The sequence below is a fragment of the Sphaeramia orbicularis genome, chromosome 12 (assembly GCF_902148855.1).
Source record: "Sphaeramia orbicularis chromosome 12, fSphaOr1.1, whole genome shotgun sequence".
NCBI lineage: Eukaryota > Metazoa > Chordata > Actinopteri > Kurtiformes > Apogonidae > Sphaeramia > Sphaeramia orbicularis.
Genome location: NC_043968.1, coordinates 52,278,882 through 52,299,955, shown reverse-complemented (window position 1 = coordinate 52,299,955; position 21,074 = coordinate 52,278,882). Strand labels below are relative to the sequence as shown.

The following is a 21,074-nucleotide window of genomic DNA, read 5'->3' as shown; positions in this document are numbered from 1 at the left end:
TTCAGAACCTAAGGGGAAAGCTATTCAACATTTTTCCAACAAACACATTATATATTTAACATGTTTTATATGTTTAAAGGGTATCTGTAGTGAATTTTCATTGCTAGGTATCTCAAAAGATCACCCATAACACTTGCAGTTATGTCCGGTAACTTAGGTTAGAACCCGTTGTCAAGTACTAAGGACTAAGTCACTGCTCCGTCAGAGACCTGCTGCCTCCTTCAAAGGCTGTTCCAGTGCTGGTAGTGACAAAAGCTTGTAGTATCATCAAAGTACCTGGGCTGAGATGGGCTGGTCACTGACCCCCTGGAGCAGACACCAGTCTAAGATGACACATTACTGGCCATTCCTGGGTCACATGTCAAGGACAATGACAAAATGCAAAGCTTATGGCTGCACAAACAACAAGTGTGAATGCATGTTTTCCACTTTATCTGCTCACTGACTGCTGTTTGCTTCCACATACTCGATCACCTGGAATCAACACGCGTACCTCACTTCCGGCCACCAACAGCTGCTCCCCATGGGTTCTGCTCCTGCATGTAATTCATGTAATAAAAAGGTCCAGCGTAGTGCATTTATGGAATTTTTTTTTTTTATGAATTTGCGCCTCCCTTACTTATAAGTGACACACAAAGTACAGTTAATGCCATAAGCATGACCAGTACAGGTTCACTTAATGGTTTCTTTTGTTATTCTGCCTGTTGTCCATTGATCATGTATATAGGTTGTCGGCTGATTGAAGGTGGCATTTTTGTTAAACGACTTAACTTTGCTGTCAATACGCCAAGTCAATGAATCTTTGCAAACATCTGTACCATTCTCCATTGTTTTGTTTTGTTTTGTTTTGTTTTATCTTTACTTAATGTTAGGGATGTAGAACTAATAATTTCATGCAGTGTTACCCAGAGAAGACCATCACCTTTTCAAGAGGAGTTTAGTCTTGCATGTTAATACAGGGTGTCCCAAAAAATGTATACACACTTTAAATAATTGTAAAGTAGGTGTTTATTAAAATTCACTTGATTTTCAAAATGTAATAGATTTACAAACATCATTTTATTGTTTTGTCACCACCTGTTCTCAAACTGACATCCGTTCTGGTCCAAACACTGGAAGTCTAGTGGTGTGAGTTCTGGTCAACACGGAGGGTATTCAACGAAACCCCTCCGTCCAATCCAGCTGTTTGGCAAGTTCACCAGACCTCACACCACTAGACTTTTTTTATGGGGATACCTAAAAGACAAAGTCTACACTATGAGACCTGTAACAGTCACTGAATTCAGAGCAGCCATTGAACGTGAATGCACGCAAATACTAAGGGAATTGTTTGGTGATGTGTGCGATTCCATTGCTTGGCGTTGTCAGCAGTGTCTGGACCAGAACGGATGTCAGTTTGAGAACAGGAGGTGACAAAACAATGACATGGTGTTTGTAGATTCTTATATTTTGAAAATTAAATGAATTTTAATAAACACATACTTTACAATTATTCAAAATATGTATACATTTTTGGGACACCCTGTACATAAGCTGAGGTTGTGAATCACTCAGTACACCTTAAATGGCAACATTTTTTATCAGTTCTTACGTATGACATTCGATCTTCAAGTGCTAAAAAAAAAAAAAAATGTATATATGAATTTTAACTGGATTAAGCAAAATGCAGATCTTCCTTTCACTGTCATAGTCATCCAGACACGCTCCACATGTTTTGTTTATAGTCTGTACAGTTTGTAGAATGTGTGGCAATGGATGAGCACATTCTCCACAAAAGAAGCTTCAAGAAGAGGAAGTCAGCAGAGATTTCTCTAATAGAAATGTTAACAGACAGTAGGTGTCACAAGAGCAGAATGAAAAGTATGTGAAGATCAAAACTGAGGAGTAGAGACTGTTTAAAAATGTATCATTGTTAATGATTAGTCATATAAGACATAGACAGTTGGACGGTCACTTGACCTTATTTCGGAGGTTCCTTGTTAAGGGGTTATTTGCTATCCTTCAAAGTCCAGATGACTACATCCCTTTGTGCTGTGGAGGTTACTTCCATTTACGTTGCTACTTTATTGAAATTCAGACTAGAGATGTTCTAGCCTCAAAGGAACTGTCTGGTCAAGGTTTCTCAGTGAAAGGTTGTATTCTCGAGGGATTTGCTTTGCCATGAGTGTATGCAAAACCGTCCCCACTGGGGCTGACTGTAACGACCTGGATTTCCCCACGATTACTTAAGCCCTATGGCTAATTACCTTTTGGATGAAAACATACGCCTCCTCATTAATTCAGCACTGCACAATCTATCATAATTACTGCCAAATAAGTTGTTGTTATCGCTTTAATTTAAATTAGTCACTGTGATTCTGCTTCAAAAGAAATTTTCACATGTTAAAGAGTAAGAAACTAGTACGAAAACAAGTCTGCTCACCTGCATTTTCTAAATATGTGTGATCTTGCTTGAAAGTATACCACGAGATTAAAATTCTGTAGGTACCTGTCATAAAATGTTCCATTCCATTGTGCCTGCTAGAAAGTGCAATATTATCCATGTAGAGTGTCAGTGAAAAATGAGCTTTTACCTTTTCACTGTGTTCTTTCCAAGCGTATGAGTTATGAGTGGAAATAAATTGTACTCCCTTTCACTATAGTCACTATGGTCAGTATGTTGTAGTAGCTGTATTTGGCAGGTGTAAGTGCATTTTATGGTCCTTTTTTAAGTCAGGGCTTCAAAAATTTACACCATGATTTCAGCACCACCATTTTGCTCAATACATGCAGAAGGGCTTTAATCTATTTTATTGTTTTGACTATTATTAGCATTACTTGACTGAATATTCAGTAAATGCAATGCCTTCCATACAGAGACCCACAGGTCTTTTGCCAAGAAAGAAAAAAAAACAAAAACTGCTATTTCACACATTTTCTTCAGGAACAGAATGTGCTGATTTGGCAACTAAAACTACTTAAATAGAAAAAAACTGAAGACTTTCTCTCAAGTTTTAAAACTGTCACATAAGGGTAAAAATCTGAGGTGGACATAAAGAGAGAAAAATGATTAACCACGATGACCACATGCTGCATTGAGATGCTTTGTGTTGTTTGTTTGCATCACTGAATATCTAGTTTTGTTCCGAAGCCATCTGTGTCCCAGTGCTGTCGAGTTGGTGTATGGCGAGGTAGGATGGGGAGCAGATAGGGAGAAGGTCTGCGTATCAGTTCTGGCTTCTACCCAGTTCCCTTTGACATGTCTTATTAGTCAGGTCTTTAAAAGCCTCGGCCTGCCTTCCCAGGCACACTCCTCCCCAATATCCCTGATTAAAGTGCGACTGACGCTCCCAGTGTAGAGCCAAGTTGGCCACACAGCGTTTATGTTGGGTCATGCTCATTACTCAGACACAGTGCTAGTGCCGCCGCGACTGGAAGCAGCACATAACAGAAGATATCACAAGCCAAGAGATTTGGGAACTTTGAATTCATTATGGGACAGCAGAAATGAATCTACAAATTGTTCTCCTTTGACACAAGCCGTCATTCTGCCTTCTTAATATGCATTTGGGCTCTCAGCAATGGGTGCAGGAGATTTACTGTATAAGTGGAGCCGGAGGCAATTGAAATTTGTTTGTTAAGCCATGAAATAACATCAGCGTGCCCTGACTTTGATCATTTGCATGTATATAGATAACATTAAACTAAAAAGCAGAATAGGGCTTAGCTGTGCAGTGTGTCTCCTACAGGGTTAAGTATTTTGATGCCATCAAGATTTAACATCAGTGAGTAAGGCCGTAGTGAGAAGTACGTGACTTGAATAAAATGCAAACCAATAATAACTGATTAATCAGTTTATTAATTAGTCAATCATAAAGTCAGTCTAAACTCAAAGAGAATGTGTGCAAGAACAAAATTGAGAAAAATAAGAGATAATGGAAGTGATTTTTGTATTTAGAATTCATTCATTCATTCATTATCTGGACCTGCTTTATCCTCACTAGGGTCACGGGGGTCACTGGAGCCTATCCCAGCTACATGGGGTGAAGGCATGTCGTCAGTTCATTATAGGGCTGATATATAGAGACAAACAATCACTCTCACATTCACACCTATGGGCAGTTTAGATTACCCCATTAGCCTATCAGTGCGTGTATTTGGATGGTGGGAGGAAGCCGGAGAACCCGGGGAGAACCCACCTAGACATAGGAACATGCAAACTCCACACAGGAAGGTCCCATCCCGATCGACTGGTGTTGGAATCGAACCCAGGATTTAGAATTATTTGAGTAAAATCAACATTTTACTTTCTAGAAACGACTGCCAATATTTGTGCCATATTCCAAAACAGAAGATTTCAGCCATAGAGCATTTAGTCGTAGAAAATGACCACAGATCTACTGACCACAAACCACACAAAGAAAAATAAATCACACATGTAATGGTTTAACTTACAGATACTTCACAAATCAATATTTGGTGGAATAACCCAGACTTTCAATCATGTCTTTTATGCATCTTGGCATGCTCTCTACCAGTCTTCCACATTGCCGGTGGGAGTGTTACACCACTCCTCGTGCAAGGACTCCAGTAGTTCAACTTTGTTTGATGGTTTGTTCACATCCATTTTCCTTTTGATCACATTTCAGAGCTTTTCAGTGAGTACATATCTGGAAATTCAGTGTGATTGCCTAATTCTTTTCAGTTGTGTGTAGCTTCCAAAATGGTACATTTTCTAAATTCCCCTCAAAGTTATGGTCTTTGTAAATTTCAGGGTCTAAAGCAACTTTTGTTTTAAAGAAGGAATAGTAATATTGTATAAGGGCCAAAACACAGTAATGTCCCATCAGAGAGTGAACTTTAATTGATTGTCTTTCCAACATTTATTTCATATAAAGTAGCTCCTTGTTTTGGATAATCCCTTATGGTCCAACTAAAGCAAAAATAAATTTAAAAGTAAAAATGTGGGTCATTTAGCAACACTAATCTGTCAAATTGTCTCTAAAATGTCCCGTCAGAGAGATTTCAAATATCGTGGTTTGACTTATAATTAAAGGAAATTAGTGTGAACAGTTTACTAGGGAGACACTAGTTTCACCCACAAAAATTGATAAAAAAAAAATATAATTTCTAGTTTCCTACTGGAGATGTTTTGTAAAGAACATTATGTTTCTTCCAACGGAACAACAGGAACAAGACTTGTATTTTATTTTTCTCATGGTCATGGTATGACGTTAAATGTTCTGTCGTTCTTCCGTTCTCATTCTATATATATTTACACTGTTGGCTTTCAAAGACACCCTGTGTTGCTCCCATAAAAAATTGTTTGTTGCAGCTATAATCTGTACTGACTTGCATGAAGCTCAGAAACAGACAGCATACTGTACTGCACATCTTTTTTGTCTAATTCCCCTTGTTCCACATATTGTCAGCTCCTGCGTTCATTAGTAGTGGTGATGGTGAGTTGTGCCGAAAGTGTGTGTGTGTGTGTGTGTGTGTGTGTATAAAAGCAAACGGTGCTGAGGAACGTGTTGAGCATTGAGTAACATTTCACGGCCCATTTGCTGTGGTCTGCCGAAGCTCCTTCACTGTACATACCATACAGTGGCAGGAGGATGTGATGAGCCGACGATGGGCACTCATCGGTGCGTGAAGGAGGCCTCAGCCCTACTTTCTCCTTCTTTGTTTTTTTTCCCCTCATTTTCTCTCTCCCCGCGTCTCTGTAAGCCACCTTTCCAAGCCGAGTTGTGTTTGTATTTGTTTTGTGTAGGCGTGTGTGTGTGTGTGTGTGTGTTGTGTTGGAGACCTGTAATCAAGAGTCACTGCACATAAAGGGACCTCCAGTCATTAAGGAATTAGTGGGAGGCTAACGGCTTGTTTAGAGAATCAATTAGTTTAAAATGTGGACATGTGGGCACATTTTCACACACAGCTCTACAAGGGAATGTCAAGGTTGTACATTCTGCCTCTGAAGTTAACTGACCCTTTATGACTCTACCAGTAGTACTGTCCAGGGAGGCCTCTTTAACTCCAATCAATGGGTATTTGGCTTAAGTAAAGAGAGATGGCAGTTAAATGTTTTACATTTTGTTATGTAACAGAAAATGTCACATTACTGAGATGATGTAGAACAGGGCTCGCAAACTCATTTTCTTTCAAGGACCACATTCAGCCTGATTTGATCTCAAGTGGGCCGGACCAGTAAATTAATAGCATAACATCCTATAAATAATGACAACTACAAATTTTTGTCTTTGTTTCAGTAAAAAAAAACAACCCATAACCTGAAAAAACTAAAATTTCTTAAGAAAAATAAGTGCAATTTTAACAATATTATGCCTCAACTTATTATTTCTGCATGTGCATTATGGATCGGATCTACAGAGAGACTAAACACTTAGTAACAGGCAGAAAATTGGTAAAATTGTGCTTAATTTTCTTTAGACATTTCAGTTTGTTCAGGTTATTCACATTTTATTGTTACAGGATAGTTTGTAAATGTAAATATTTTCATAATTTAATGTAATTTTTTGCATTAAGACAAAGACAAAAAAATTGAAGTTGTCATTATTTATAGGCATAATGTAATATTTTTTTCACATCAAACTGAGAAGAAAATATGGAGTCATTATTTGTTGTAGGTTATTATGCTGTTATTTGACTGTAGATCATATTAGTCTGTATGTGGAACCTGAACTAAAATGAGTTCAACAGCCTTGACTGTGGAATTTTTACACTTTGCAAATTCATCCCACGGGCCGGATTGGAACCTATGGCAGGCCACATTGGGCCCCCGGGGCCGCATGTTTGAGACCCCTGAAGTAGAGAGAGAGGAATGATCCCTTGATTCAACCAAAAAAAAGTTTCCTCACTGATCACATTAAAACATGCACCATTTTCATTTTTGGTTTAATATGCTTTACTGCGATTGTTAAATTAACAGTGTTTCCAAATCCCCATCTACAATTTGGATAATAATAATAATGATAGAAAAGTCATCTCTTTGAACCAAAACAACTATTTAGTAAAATAACAGGGCGAAGAAATGTCAGAAAGATAAGCAAAAATGTTTAGATGTATTCTGCATGTGTTTGTATGTATGATGGGTTGTGTCAAGATAATTATTGCATTCAGTGATGTTAAGATTTGTTTCCTTCAGTTGACATGCAGTCAAGCTTCGTGCTCTGTCATTAAAAAAAAAAAAAAAACGTCATCTAATTTTGTTAATCTTTGGATTTGCAAACAAAGCTCTTTCAGGATTTCTGCTTTGATATTTTTATATTTGTCACATTTTAAGTGGAAGTGCGGCTCTGCATTTCTCCCTCATCTTTCCTCTGTTTGTCAGCAGGATTTATGTATTTAGTATACTGTGTGGATAAAAAAAAAGTGCAGTTTGAGTCATTCAAAGCATCTTTTACTGCATGGACAAAGGTACCATATGTTTTGCACTCTCTATTAGCTTAAACGATTTGTCAGGAAATGTACATTTGCTACTACAGTTTTGTTTTTTTTTTGGTCTTTCTGATTATGTTAATTACTACAGATGTTCACACATAGACAGATGTGTACTGCTTCACATACATAACCCAATCACATTGAGAGACACACACACACACTTCTCTGTGCAGCTGGGAAGTCTTCCTCTCGGGAAGTGCTGTCTGAAAACAAACCGACGGTGTTTAGCTTCACACCCCCTCACACACGTCCATGCACACTGCTCCGCTGAAAACCTGACTGGTGGGCTTCGTGTCATTGATGCCCTCCCAACAACATCTGTGCTGACTATCCCTTCATGCCTGAGCAGCGTGCATCGAAAAGACAGGACTCATCCACATGTGGACACAAAATCCTATATGCAAACACATCTGGAAAAACACACAAATGCATATAATTGAGCATGTACGTAAACGCAGTTGGCAAAGAACAAGCGGCAATGTTATAGGAGGCTCAGAATGAATGAGTCGGTTTGTGCTGTGATTTTATACTTGAAGAAAATCTGTCACATTTATCTCTTCCACTCATTATGTTGCATGCCTCTATAAGAACATTCGCCTCTGTGCAGGTATCAGTATTTTTTAAATCCCCTTTTCGTGGGAGTGTTGTAATTATCATTGACTTTGTATGTCCCTGCCCCACTTGCTTCTGGCCTATTTTCATTTTCCTCTACTTGCTCTTCCTCCTCCTCCTTTGTCTTATTCAACTTCCTCAGCATATATTAAGATAAGAAATGTAATATCACATCATATTATACTGGAGCTCGCTGGATAGAAGATGGTTTAGATGCAAAAGTGTTTAATGGTAACAACACCGAGATGATTATTCTCCTTCAACTAAAAGTAAAACCTAAACAGTATGTGATTCTGTTCAAACTATCTGTTTTCACTTTCAATTTTCAGTATAATTTCTGCTTAGTTTTCCTGTAATTATAGATAAAAATTGCGCTTCATCTTTTGTGTGATAATCAACTGAAAACGATCTAATAATGGCTTATTAAGTGATCTTGTAGTGGGAGGAAAATATTTGAAAATCTTAACTCAGAGCTCGGAGCAGTGATTTATTCTCAGTGGCAGTGAACACTTTGTACAACAACAGCACTGTGGGATATAGTTACACCAAAACAGTTTCACCAGCATAAACACTGACTCTTTGACATCAAATATGCATTACAGCGTCCTTTAAATCTAGATAGACTTCTCAAATGAATTATGGCAATATATCTTGAGACCTCTACATTGAAGACAAGAGGGATGAGAACTAGGCACAGAAATGGTAATTAAATGGTTATTTCCAGTGACACGGCCTCGGTTCAAGACATTAATTGCCCCAAATGAATCGTGAGTAAAAGCAAATTGCTTTATATTTAATAATGCAGTATGTACAAATGTATGCATGGTATAAACAGTGATACAGAGGAGTAAGAGCCAGGAACAATAATTAGATTTAAAGAAGAAACTGCTTTATTTTTAGGAACATATTGTGATATGTTAGCACAAAGATAAAAAAAAGCACTTTTCACTTTTAAGTAATAATTCCTAACACAATGCATAGCTTTATAGATAGAAAAGTACACATTAATGAGCATGACAAAGTTAAAGCCTAAGCATCATTTTAGTGGGAGTGTGTGGTGCCTCCTCTCACTCTGTTATGCTCCTTTTTGCCACAATATGGTGACTTGAGAGGATCAAAGTGTTTGGCTGGGAAAGCGGCAGACTTTTGAACCATAATGCTCCAAAAGCTCAGGGAGGCATTAGCATTGTCTGCCTCTGGCAATGTTACTGCCTCCTTAGCTGCTCATAAAAGCGTGAATGCAAAAGAAACACAACTTCTAAGGGGTGCCGGAATACTGTAAAAAATGAATTTATGGGATTTGGGACCTTTTCGAGAGTCATTGATGACTCCTCTAATAAATTGGGGGGGAAGTACAACAGAAATTAAGGGGAGACAGATGGAGAAAGAGCGTGTTCTGCGCTTCTGTGATTAGCTGTTTATAGTCTCGTTAGATAGTTAAACTAACTGTTTATGGGCAATGATACACAGAGGTGTCACTAAACAGAAAATTGTTAACTTTTGTGTAAAATGGATGTTCTGCTTGTGCTTTCCAAAGTTCCTCTGTCTTTGTAAATCACAATCTTTCATTATTGTTTTTTTGTTTGTTTTGTAAAAATAAGAGGACATATTCCAGTGTTATAAATCTCAATTTCCACCTTGAAGATTAGAAGAAATGGTCCGTAGCTTATGTGGCCAAAAAACTAAATAAAGAAACACATAAGTATTGTAAAACAATTACTGCAAAAAAAGAGAAGAGGAGAACTCTTAATTAGTCAAGTCCCAGCAATTTTTTTGCAAACCTCTTCTGCATCCCAACATCACTTAACACCCTTTCAATGCGAAATATGATAAGTATGTCCTTGGAACTGGCAGAAAAGTTCTGTTTCAGCATCTTGGGTTGCCTTGAGTAGTGCACTTTAGTAATTAAACAAAATGAAAAGTTGGAAGTGCACAGCCAGGCATTCTACAAGTTTGATCCAAAAATATAATGATGCTAAAATTGTGAGATAAACTGCAACTTTAGAATCCTAAAATCATTGCGTGATACTTTACTTGCACACCTCCAACATCATTTATGAAACCATCTGCAGTATGAAATTAAGAGTAAATTAAACAAATAAACAAATCCACCCTATTTTTTTTTCATTTAAAGGTATAGGCAAAGGTAAATTAATGCCTCAGTAGGACAGCGGCATGAATAAAAAAAAGTATTTATCTCTTTTTAAAGTACAACGGAAACTTCTGTAAAATGTTTGACCCGTTCTGGAAAAACCTCCACTCGAACTCATTCATTTCCAAACCACGTAGTAGGAGAGCATTTGGAAAGTAAACTGAAATGTCTATTTTGTATTTTTGTTATTCTGTCCAGATGTTAACATTTACATATTTGGCTGTCTCCTCTGTCGACTGGCTAGTCAGTGTGAGGAATTAATAATTTCTTAATGCTGAGAGGCACAAAAATAGAGAGCTGACAGCATTCCTAATGAGCTAGCTGTAGCTTGTAAGTACATGGATTGATAGTGAATATCAATAGGACCTTTTGTTCTTGGAAACGGACATGAAGAAGACCATGACCTTGTGTGAGATAAGTCAATCCATTTTTTTTTTTTTTTTTGTGGTTTATTAAATGTTACTGGATGCTGTGTAGCCTTTTGATTTCCTTTTGTAGGACAAAGCATTTTACAAGAGATTGTGAACATATAAGTAAATGTGTGAGCCTTAGTGTGGAATGAGTCTGATGATACTATAAAATTATCAGTAAAATCATAATTGGAAGCATCAGTGACTACTAAGGTATGTTTCTTCACTTAAAATTATTTTAAATAATATTTCTGTAACCATTTTGAACCATTTTTTACTTGACTTTTGAGTAAATTGCACCCTATAAGATATGACTTTTTTCCACATATAGATATCAGCAGCAAATATGTAATAAGTATACTCTATATTTTCAGTGGTGTCTATTTATGTCGCGTTCCCACTGCCGGTATCAGCTTGACTCACCTCATTTCTACTGCATGGGAATAAGGAGATGTTATTTCTAGTCCCACCTTTGCTGAGATTCCAAACGGGACCAAATCCAACATTTTTGCAGTGTCAGTACATATTTGCGTCATCATTGTCACATTGTGTAAAACCAAGCCAGGCTAGCCGGATATCTATGAAAACGGAGCAGATTTTTAGGTAGACTCTAATTTGATCAGCTGACTACAGATTTGAAGTTTACACTGGAAAAAATCAAAATCTTACTAGGTGTATTTTTCTCATTTCTAGTCAAAATATCTCATCACACTTAAAATAAGACATAATCACCTAAAGCACAGGTGTCAAACATGCAGCCTGGGGGCCAAATTCGGCCCGTCAACGGGTCCAGTCCGGCCCTTGGGATGAATTTGTGAAATGCAAAAATTACACTGAATCCTTTTAGTTCCGGTTCCACATTCAGAACAATTCAATGTCAAGTGGGCAGGACCAGTAAAATACTATGATAATAACATAGAAATAATGACAACTCAATTTTTTTTTCTTTGTAAATGCAAATATTTTCATGCATTTACACTAAAACAAAGCATCATTTTGGAAAAAAATGCGAATAACCTGAAATGTCTTAAGAGGAGCAAGTACAATTTCAACAATATTCTGCCTGTTATTTAATGTTTTATGTATTTGTAGATCCACTGTGATCTGTAAGTTCTAATGTACATGTGTAAATAATAAACTGAGGCAGAATATTGTTAAAAAGACACTTATTTTTTCAGTTTGTTCATGTTATTCACATCTTTTGAAAGGATAGTTTGTAGATGTAAACCTGTTCATAATGTGAATTAACTTTTTTTTGCTCTAAAACAGAGAAAAGTTTGGAGTTGACATTATTTATATATTATTATGTTATTATTTTACTGGTCTAGCCCATTTCAGATCAAATTTAGCTGAATCTGGCCCCTAAACTAAAATGAGTTTGACACCCCTGACCTAAAGAGTAACATTTCAGTGAGATATAAGAACTTATTTTTAGACAATAGATCTTGAAAATCTTATTTCAAGAAATCTTACCAAGATAATTTCCACTTGTTTCATTGGCAAAATTTTTTTGCTTGAATTAAGTAAAAAAAAATCTTGAATTAAGCAAAAAAAAAAAAAAAAAAAAAAAAGAAATCTGCCAATGGAACAAGTGAAAATTAGCTTGTTAAGATTTCTTGAAATAAGATTTTCAAGATCTATTGTCTAAAAATAAGTTCTTATATCTCACTGAAAGGTTACTCTTTAGGTGATTATGTCTTATTTTAAGTGTGATGAGATAGTTTGACTAGAAATGAGGAAAAAAAAAACACTTTGTAAGATTTTGATTTTTGAAGTATAGGCAATGATATTCTCATCTGGAAGAGTGTTAATAAAACATCTGCATCAGTTATAATTGTAATCACTATGACAACTAGTACTATGTATGTCTAAGTACAATACCTACTGTGTAAATACTGCGCACTAGTAAGCTGATACTAGCTGTGGAAAAGCAGCATTAAGAGTATGGGCCCCAATTCCCTGATAGTATATCTGGGAGTTCCATTTCATACTTCTTCTTTGTGTCTATATTTTTGTACTTTTAATTAGTTTGTGAATAAATGGTATTGACTGAAGTCTTGATAATGAATGAAATTGTAAACAAAGCTATAACCTCCAGCTAGTCTCCCTGCATTCACTGAACATTATTCCCATCTTCTTCTGCTGTTTCCACTTTTTTGTGTCAAAATATAGCCACAGACTGGGACAGCAGCGCTCAGTCACTCGCACACACTCTCACACACACTGAGCACAAGGCCAGATTTATGCCCTGACAATTTGAGAGAATCCACTGAAACGGTTGGGAGTTAATGTCGGTTAATTAATTCGTTGGACCTGGGCAGGGAGCTGTGAGCAGAGCTGAGGTAGATTGGTGTGTGTGATTGGAGAAGGGGTGGCGGCAGCGGTGGCGGTGGCGTGGCAGCAGCGACGGGGGCTGGTGAAGGGTTTAAAGTGAAAGGGGAACGAGGGGAGTAATCCACTGAGTGCCTATAATGTAATGAGTCAGCCCTGCCTAATGGAGCCCATTTGAGAAAGCTGGAAGTATGGGGGGTGGGGGGGATCTGGAGGTGCATGAATGAGGAAACCTGAATTGGAAAATTGAAGGGGTGTTTGTGAGGACATATGAGTTTTGCCGCCTGCATGTTCCCCTAGACTAGACTAAGATGCTCTCAGCAGCTGTTTCATATAAAAACATGACACTTAGTGCAATTGGAGCAGTTTGTTGAATTGTGATTCTACACTGCGTCATGGAAGCATGTTACAGTAAAGCCTGAGGCTATGAATACCACTTTTTTTAAATTTTTTTTATCTAAAACAAAGCTAATGCTTTCAGAGTGGCATTATTTTAGTCTCGCGGTTCAGGGTAATTCCTGAACTGCCAGGCTGCATTAGCCCAGGCTGGCATTTGACTTTCATATTACGCTTACTTGCACACACTTTCACACTGAACCAAAACACACTGTTCGCCCTCCTTAGCTAGCATACATCTGCATTTCATTGCCACAATCCACTCTGTATTTTTTTTTTTTCTTTTGAAATCCAGCACTAAAGTGCCTCTTGTTCCCTTGACTGATTCCTCTAATCAAAATTACTTAATATACAATTGATAAGATAACGGTGACATGTTTTTAGGGTCTTTTGTTAAGTTAAGATGTTGTTTTTTAGATCTGGCAACTGTGACCAGCTAAAGTGAAGGTTAAAAATAAAGAACTGAGCAATATTTGAATTCAGGAGCAGTTGTGACACTTGCTCTGCTTCCAACACCTCCTCAGAGTCAAGGGTTGTATTATTCATGCTTTTGGTGTTGGTGTCATATCTGTAGCCGCCGTTGTTGTTGTTGTGCGCTCCTTGACGCCTGTGTGTACAGATCTGATGAGCTGTCTCTCAGCCAGGCAGCTGTGTTTAATCCAGGTCAGCTACCATCTTTGCCTGCTGTTTTCATTGGCTCTTATAAAAGTCTGCTAATTGGCCTCTGTTTTTCAACGGACACATGTGCGATTTAAAGTCAGGGAGACAGAGTGTCAAGAGGGGCTCATCTGTTTGTTTGGCATGTGTTAAGGTTTAGCATGGGAGCGGGGACCTACACATGGCCAGATGTGACGAGTGCTCCTGGCTGCGATGTGTCACATGGCACAGACCCGTTTGCTCCAGCTCTTGTACCAGAGTTTAAACACAGAGAACAGCTGTGAGGTTCTGTCATCAGGAGTGTATGGCTCTTGTACATGGATGCTGAAGGTGAAAATGAACAACCCCTTATTCCTCTGACAGTCCGTGTCTGTAGGCAGGACGCTGCTTTTGTGCAAAAAGAATTCAGTTGATGCAGATGTTCCACATCACGCATTTTGGAAGATCTTTGCAGCAAATGGGTCTAGGGTAGCTGGAGGCTCAGGTGGTCACCATGTGAGGATGTTTACAGAGGGCCAGCAGGAAGCTGCCAAAGTAACTGTGCTGTAGGCTTGGAGTAGCAGGCACAATGCAGTGTTGTGTAAAAAATTAACTGCACTGAAAAAACAAAACAAAAAAACAACTAAAATATGCTCCTGCTATTTGAGATTTTACCAGCTGTGACTGCTGAAACTGCAGTTTATCTAAGGCTTTACTGCTCTGGATTTATTTTCAAATCAAATAATTATTCATTGTTTATTTTAAAAGGTTAGTTCATTTACATCATAATGAACACAGATAAGAGCAGAACAGTAAAAAAAGAGAAATATCTCTATTTTTATAAATTGGGAAAAAAAATAAATATTTTTTTCTTTGAACTCCATATCTGATGGTACTGATTGTTCAGTTTAATTCAATTCAATTGTATTTATAGAGCCCAATATCACAAAAGTCGCCTCACAGGTCTTTACAGAAATTCTTGAATTCTTGAACAGTCAAGTAATCAGTCGTCGGTGAAGTTATGTGGCACAAAAAGGTACAAATTATAAGTTGTTATAAATTATATGTTGAACTTTTCTTTTTATACACTGAAGAGAATTAATAGACTGTTCTGTTTTCTACAAACTAACACTCTGTGAATGTAGCAATAATGAATTCCTATCACTTATTCACCTAGCTTGAAAACATGTATGTGTGGGTTTGTGGAATATATTTACTGGGCTTTGTTCCAGAACAACATTGGTGTTTCATGTCTTCATTTCTAAAGTCTGAAGTGATAAGGCCTTGAAAATGGACAATAACAACTTCTGTGGTAAAATGCTTTCAGGGTTCAGAATGTGCTGTGTGTTAATAATAACTCATCACAGTCAGTTCATTTTTTTAAAGGATGGCATTTATTGATTTTTTCAAGTGAACTCTTCTGCTACTTTATATCAAACAAACAGTCCCAATGAAGCCTTGATAAACAGTACACAGTCCACTATACTGGGCACCTCTGTGGCTAATGTTTTTTTCTCTTTCTCTTTCTGCTCTTTTCCTCCCTTGCATGTTTTTCAATGCCACCCTTGTCTTCTTCACTATGACTTCATCTGCTTCTTCACATCTTCTTTCACTTTCTCCCACCCTCTTTGCAATCTTTCCCATCATCCTCCCTGTCTCTTTATAAAGGTTCCCCACCAGATGGGCGCATTGACCTTCTACCGCTATGAACAGCCCATTGTAGACTACTGCCAGGCTCATCAACCCCTACGGCTCAACATGGGCTACGAGGGACCCCCGCAGGGCCTTGAAGGCCTTGAGGACCTGGGGCCATGTGAGAGGGGTACTATACAGACAGTAGCGCTGCCTGCGGTGCCCTCTGCTGCCAGCATAGGTGCCGCTGTGCAAGGGCCTCGATCTCCTCCACCCCCTCTCAGACCACCACCTGAGGGCCCGAACACCGGCCCTTTTCCTCCACCTGAACGCACCGGCACACTCAAATTTGGACGCTAGCAAACTTAGCCTTAGAATCGGGGCAAAGGCCCCAGATTTACACTGACTTTAAACTAAAGGGGCAGGTGAGCTGGTTATTTGGTAAGGCCTTGTTTTCTGAGAAGAAACTACAGAACAAAAATTTCTAATTCTGTCCAAATGGATTGGGTATCTGGAACACAAGGTGCCACTAATACACAACAGAAGCAGAGGTGGAGTCATTCTTCTTGATCATTTTAGTATTTTTGTTTTCTATACACCTCATAGGATAACCCTTTATACTGCCTCTTGGGATATAATCCAGCAAAAGTAGTACCTCATTTCCAAATCCGGTCAAATGCAAAATCCTGGGAATCTGTTCCCAACATAACATTAGTCCGCTTTGCCTCAGTCAGAAACAGAAATGAGAAAGTGCAACAAAAACAGGTTCTTAACCACAAAACAGCAGTGCGGTAAAATGAAGACGACATAAGGAGTTACATCAAAGCGAATGCCAGAGGCTTCTTACTGTGATTATGATTAAAATTCACATTCAGCAGTTGTTAGATTCCATATCATTATTTAATGTGCATGTCAAACCAAAGAGTTTACTTGTATTTTTTCTTTTAATGCACATAGTTTTTTTTTTTTTTTTTTCTTGAAATGTCAGTGGTTAAGTAAGTTTGACTCTGCTGACCCACAGTCACAAGTACAGCCAATTCTCTGAAACTGACTGGTCTCATCCTCATAAATTATCATTACAGAGTTACCTTCAAATAAGAAAGAGGAAGTATAAAATAGACATTTATCATGAAGATGTACCTGGTCCTACTAACATCAGGTCATTTGTCATCTTTGTGATGCCGTGAGCAACAACAACCACAAAATGCTTTCTATAATATTATGGCATGTTCCATAAATTTCTTAAATGTGGCAGGTCTTTGTATATGATTATATCCAGTTGAATGATTTACTATGCTTTAAAGAGGTAATCATGGGCAAAACAAGTACATTGATTGCAAAACATTGTACATATTCTTAAAAAGGTCCACTTTACTGAAGGTTAAACCACTCTCACTGCCCCAAATGGTTATTCAAAAACATTGATGAGTCAATGTTTGACTTTCATTATACTGGACAATTTGGAGAGCACTGTCTTGCTGGATTGGCAAAGCTTAGGCCGTGTGCTCCCGTGTCCCCACCACCACAGAGAACAACAGTGCCTAGTGGGGGGAGTGTTGAACCAGCACGTTGACTTCTCTTTGACCTGCGTATGAACCCACGGGCTCTACTGGGAATATTGCCTGACATCTTCTTTTTGTCCAGAAAGCGTGCCTGCAGTGCAGGACTTTATTGCACTCGGTAACCCCTCGGCTATCATGTCAAGCACTGCAACTCACTCACTTACGGAGCTGATGAGGACTTCAGTTATGGCTGTGATGGACTGTCAAATATCATCTCCGGCTTCATCCGAGCAGTGCACAGGGGTCGTTTTCTACATGTCAGTGGTCATAGTCCCTCGAGTTGTGGAAACAGTGCTTGGTCCTCCCACAGTGCAACTGATTAATCCACTGATGAAACTGCAAGGGGCCAAAAATTCCCCATCAAAGTGGGTATATCCTAAAAATAAACGAGAGGAAAAAATAGGGAATTATTTTTGTTCTGTTTGTTATTTTGTCATTTTTGGCTTGGGACAAGAGAGAGTTTTTTGAAGTGTTCAAAGATGATGTCAAGAAATTCTATAAGACTTATCAAAAGGACAAAATCTAATAGAACTTATTTATCCTGTAAATAGTGAATCTTTAAAAATGAAAAAGAGTATGAACTTCACTTCTTCTGAGACACAAACTGCTTGTGAACAGAAGAGGAGCCTTATTCAATTTCCAGTAGGAATCTGAAACCAAGATGACTCGGAGAAATGATTCCTACTCAAACGCTCCTGTTGTTTCGATGATGAATATTTTTCTATCTGCTCCCATCACGATTCTGTCATTCTAGCATTCAACACAAATTATGTTACCGAGGTTATTTATCAAATCCAATCCTTTTACTGAATCACATGAAAAGGTAAGATTGGGAGCGCTGTTCTTGTGAAGTACTTCGAGTGTCAAACTTTGTAGAGATCCATATCTTCTGTTCTTACTTCAGACATGTTTGTGAGCATCCTGCAGGAGGTGGCTGTATGACGTATTGTTAGTTTCACCACAGAACAACCCTCTTGTTTTGAGAATTACAACACGTGCTGCCATTTTAAGGTCTACTCGGGGAGAAGGACTGTGCTTTTCTTTAAGAGTTTAACATGTGGAGGATGTTCTTTTCAATGTGCCATTATATAGTTTTAAATGTTTTACCAGAAATAGCCCTAAAAACAACAAGTAACCCAAAAAGTCTTCACGGCTTCATGACTAAGAAGGGTTCACTTCCCTTCGTGTACAGGACATTGCAAAAAAAGCAGTTCGCTCAGTACGGTTGCTTAATAGTGCTGGTGGAGTTTACTTTGTAATAGCAGCTGTGCCAATGTCTTTATAATGGGAGCTCTCTCAATTCTATCCATGTATTGTCTTGCCTTGCTCTATATCACCCCTGCTAACTCCTTGGCCTGAATTTCATGTCTGCCTCTTGGTGACTCGGGTGAACCTGTTTAATGATGTTCTATTTCTGTCCGCATGCTGATATTTTGGGAAACTATGCCCAGTTAGGGAGGAGCGCTGAACCAGAGACAAACAGCACAGGAGATATTTCCTGTCTGAAATGCCCTAGAACCAGAAGCACGTGTCATGGACAACTTCACTGTTTTTAAAGCAACTTGTTTGCTGACCCATCCCTGTCCCTGTAGAATTACGTGGCACTATAGGCAGTTAAGCAGAGAAAGAAGCTTGTGTTGGGCACTCACTCCAGGGACAGACTTCTTTTAATAGTCCCAGCTAAAGCTTAGTCCTCCATACATAGTAATTATTTCACTTTTCAGAACAGTGATAATGGCACAACTCCGTCTAAACACGTTGATCAGAGCTACTTTGCCATTAATGTTCAATTAGAAACACTAATAAAATTGTTGTATTTTCACAATTAAATGAGCTACTAATAATTGATAGATTAATCATGACTACCTCCCCGATAAAATCAGATCTGTTCAGCAGAATGTTTTGAATCCTGCTGCCAGCAATTATTTAGTCTTTCGTCCTTTTTTTTTTTTCTTCTTCTTTCTTTCTTCTCATCAGAGAGCTGGAAGCACAGGCACTGCATGCTAATGATGCATGTTTGAGCTGAACTCCAGGACCGTCTGTGCTCGCCCTGTAATGCCAACAGGCTTTATTTTCCTTTCTGCTTTGTTTGTTTATGGTTTTATAGCCCCCCATCTCCCCCACCACACTTTGAGTTTAGGCTATTGTCCCTATTGGGATTATTTTTCTTTTTGTCTTTCCCCCTTTCCATTTCTTTTCTTCTTTTTTTTTTTTTTTTGCTTTTGGTGAGGTGACTAAAGGTCTGACGAATTGCAGTGAAAACTTTCATATTTCAGTGTTTATGCTCAAAGGAACAGCTGAATGCAAATCTCTAAAGGGGACAGGGAAAGACAACCCATCCACCAGAATAATATGTTGCTATTGTACATTTCTGCAAACCAGGGAAACATATAATCTCAACATTTGTGGTGCAAAAATCCCCATGCATATCAGTATTATGGTGTTTTCACCATTCATGGCATCTTTTAGGTGATAGTATCAGGCAATAATGTTTGACTATTAAACTTTTTACGGTTAAGTGGAAGCACTAAACCAAACTACGATCTTTCCATAATCCTGTCTAAAATGTATAAACCTAAAAACGTACCAGGAGTTAAAAAGAGTACTCAAAAAGTCAATGATAATCTTCATCCACCAAAGACTATATGTATGGTTTGCAAGAAAAATAAATACTCTGGTGCGTGGGCTGCAATGCAAAAGAGAGAAGACAGAAGGCAACAAATACTATACAAACAGGATATACAAGAACACATGGGAAACTGCAAGACTGTTTTATTCTGTTACAATGAAGGTTTTATGATGGTTTCTGATGTTCAAGGCAGCTTTACTTCCATACTATAAGAAATGACACAAGCAGCTTTGACCAAGCTTAGTCACACTCGAGTTAAAGAATATGACACCCACAGATTCAACAAAACACAAGTCTTGCATCTTCTAAATGTATGTATGCATGAACATATTCAAAATACATACGCACCGTTTTGTTAATACCTTGTTAGAAAATTAAATCTAACTTGCAATGTATCTGCAAAGATTTCACCAAACTTTCTTTTAGAAAAACATACATGCATCAATATGCACACACACCAATAAAAATAATACAAAAAAAAAACAAAAAAAAAAACATAGCCTGATAAATGATAATGAAGTACTGCAGGTTATGAAGCAACCATTCATTCCAGTTCACCCAAGGCCGTCTGCTACATTTCAGTAGGTTCTAATCCATTACCTGATAAATAGATTTGAAAAATTAATTCCCAGCCAGACGTGGATTTGCAGCTTTTCTTCCTCTGCTATACATCTGTGTCTTACCCACAGGCAGCGACATACTCATACAGCACACAGTCATGACTCCAGAGAGTCAGCACGTAGACATAGATATGGGGTTTAAGGAAAAAAAAAAAAAAAGAAATAAATAAGTAGAAAAAACACATATACACACGCTAATGCTCTCCATCTGCCACTTCTTAATTCCCAATTTGAGTTTCTATTTTTGTTAGTGTGTCATTAGTGTGTGTGCTGACTGTAAAGTGGTAAGAATTAATTATTTTCTAGTGCAAAAAGAATAAAGAGAGAGTGAAAGCTACTGCGCTAGCTGTGCCCTGCATGTACCTAGATGGCCTGTGTGTATCTAGCAGCACCTACTCCTCTACCTCCTCTGAACCAACGTCACCATTACTGATGTTCAGGCCAGCCCAGTCCCCATTGATTGTTATTGTTCCATGCTGTTTCACATTAGCAGGAAGTCTTTAACCCCTGACCTGCATTGTCCTGACTCTGTTTTTCTGCCATTGCTCATGTCAGAGGGGACACAGAAAGCGAAGGCACGATCATTAACCTCTGTCAGGGAAACACACTTTTTCGTTTGTCTGACAAAGCCTGTTTATGCCCCTAATTGGATTTTATGTG

General features: G+C 38.2%; 1 protein-coding gene across 1 annotated transcript in view; it reads left to right on the top strand.

Moving 5' to 3' along the window:
• Positions 1-20,629, top strand: part of LOC115429641 (leucine-rich repeat transmembrane neuronal protein 4) — a 154,894-nt gene extending 134,265 nt beyond the window's left edge. Inside the window, exon 3 of the mRNA XM_030149268.1 lies at positions 15,640-20,629. Coding sequence (XP_030005128.1) covers positions 15,640-15,963 — 324 coding nt within the window. The 3' untranslated portion in view covers positions 15,964-20,629. The remainder of the gene's footprint in view (positions 1-15,639) is intronic.
• Positions 20,630-21,074: the final 445 nt, after the last annotated feature.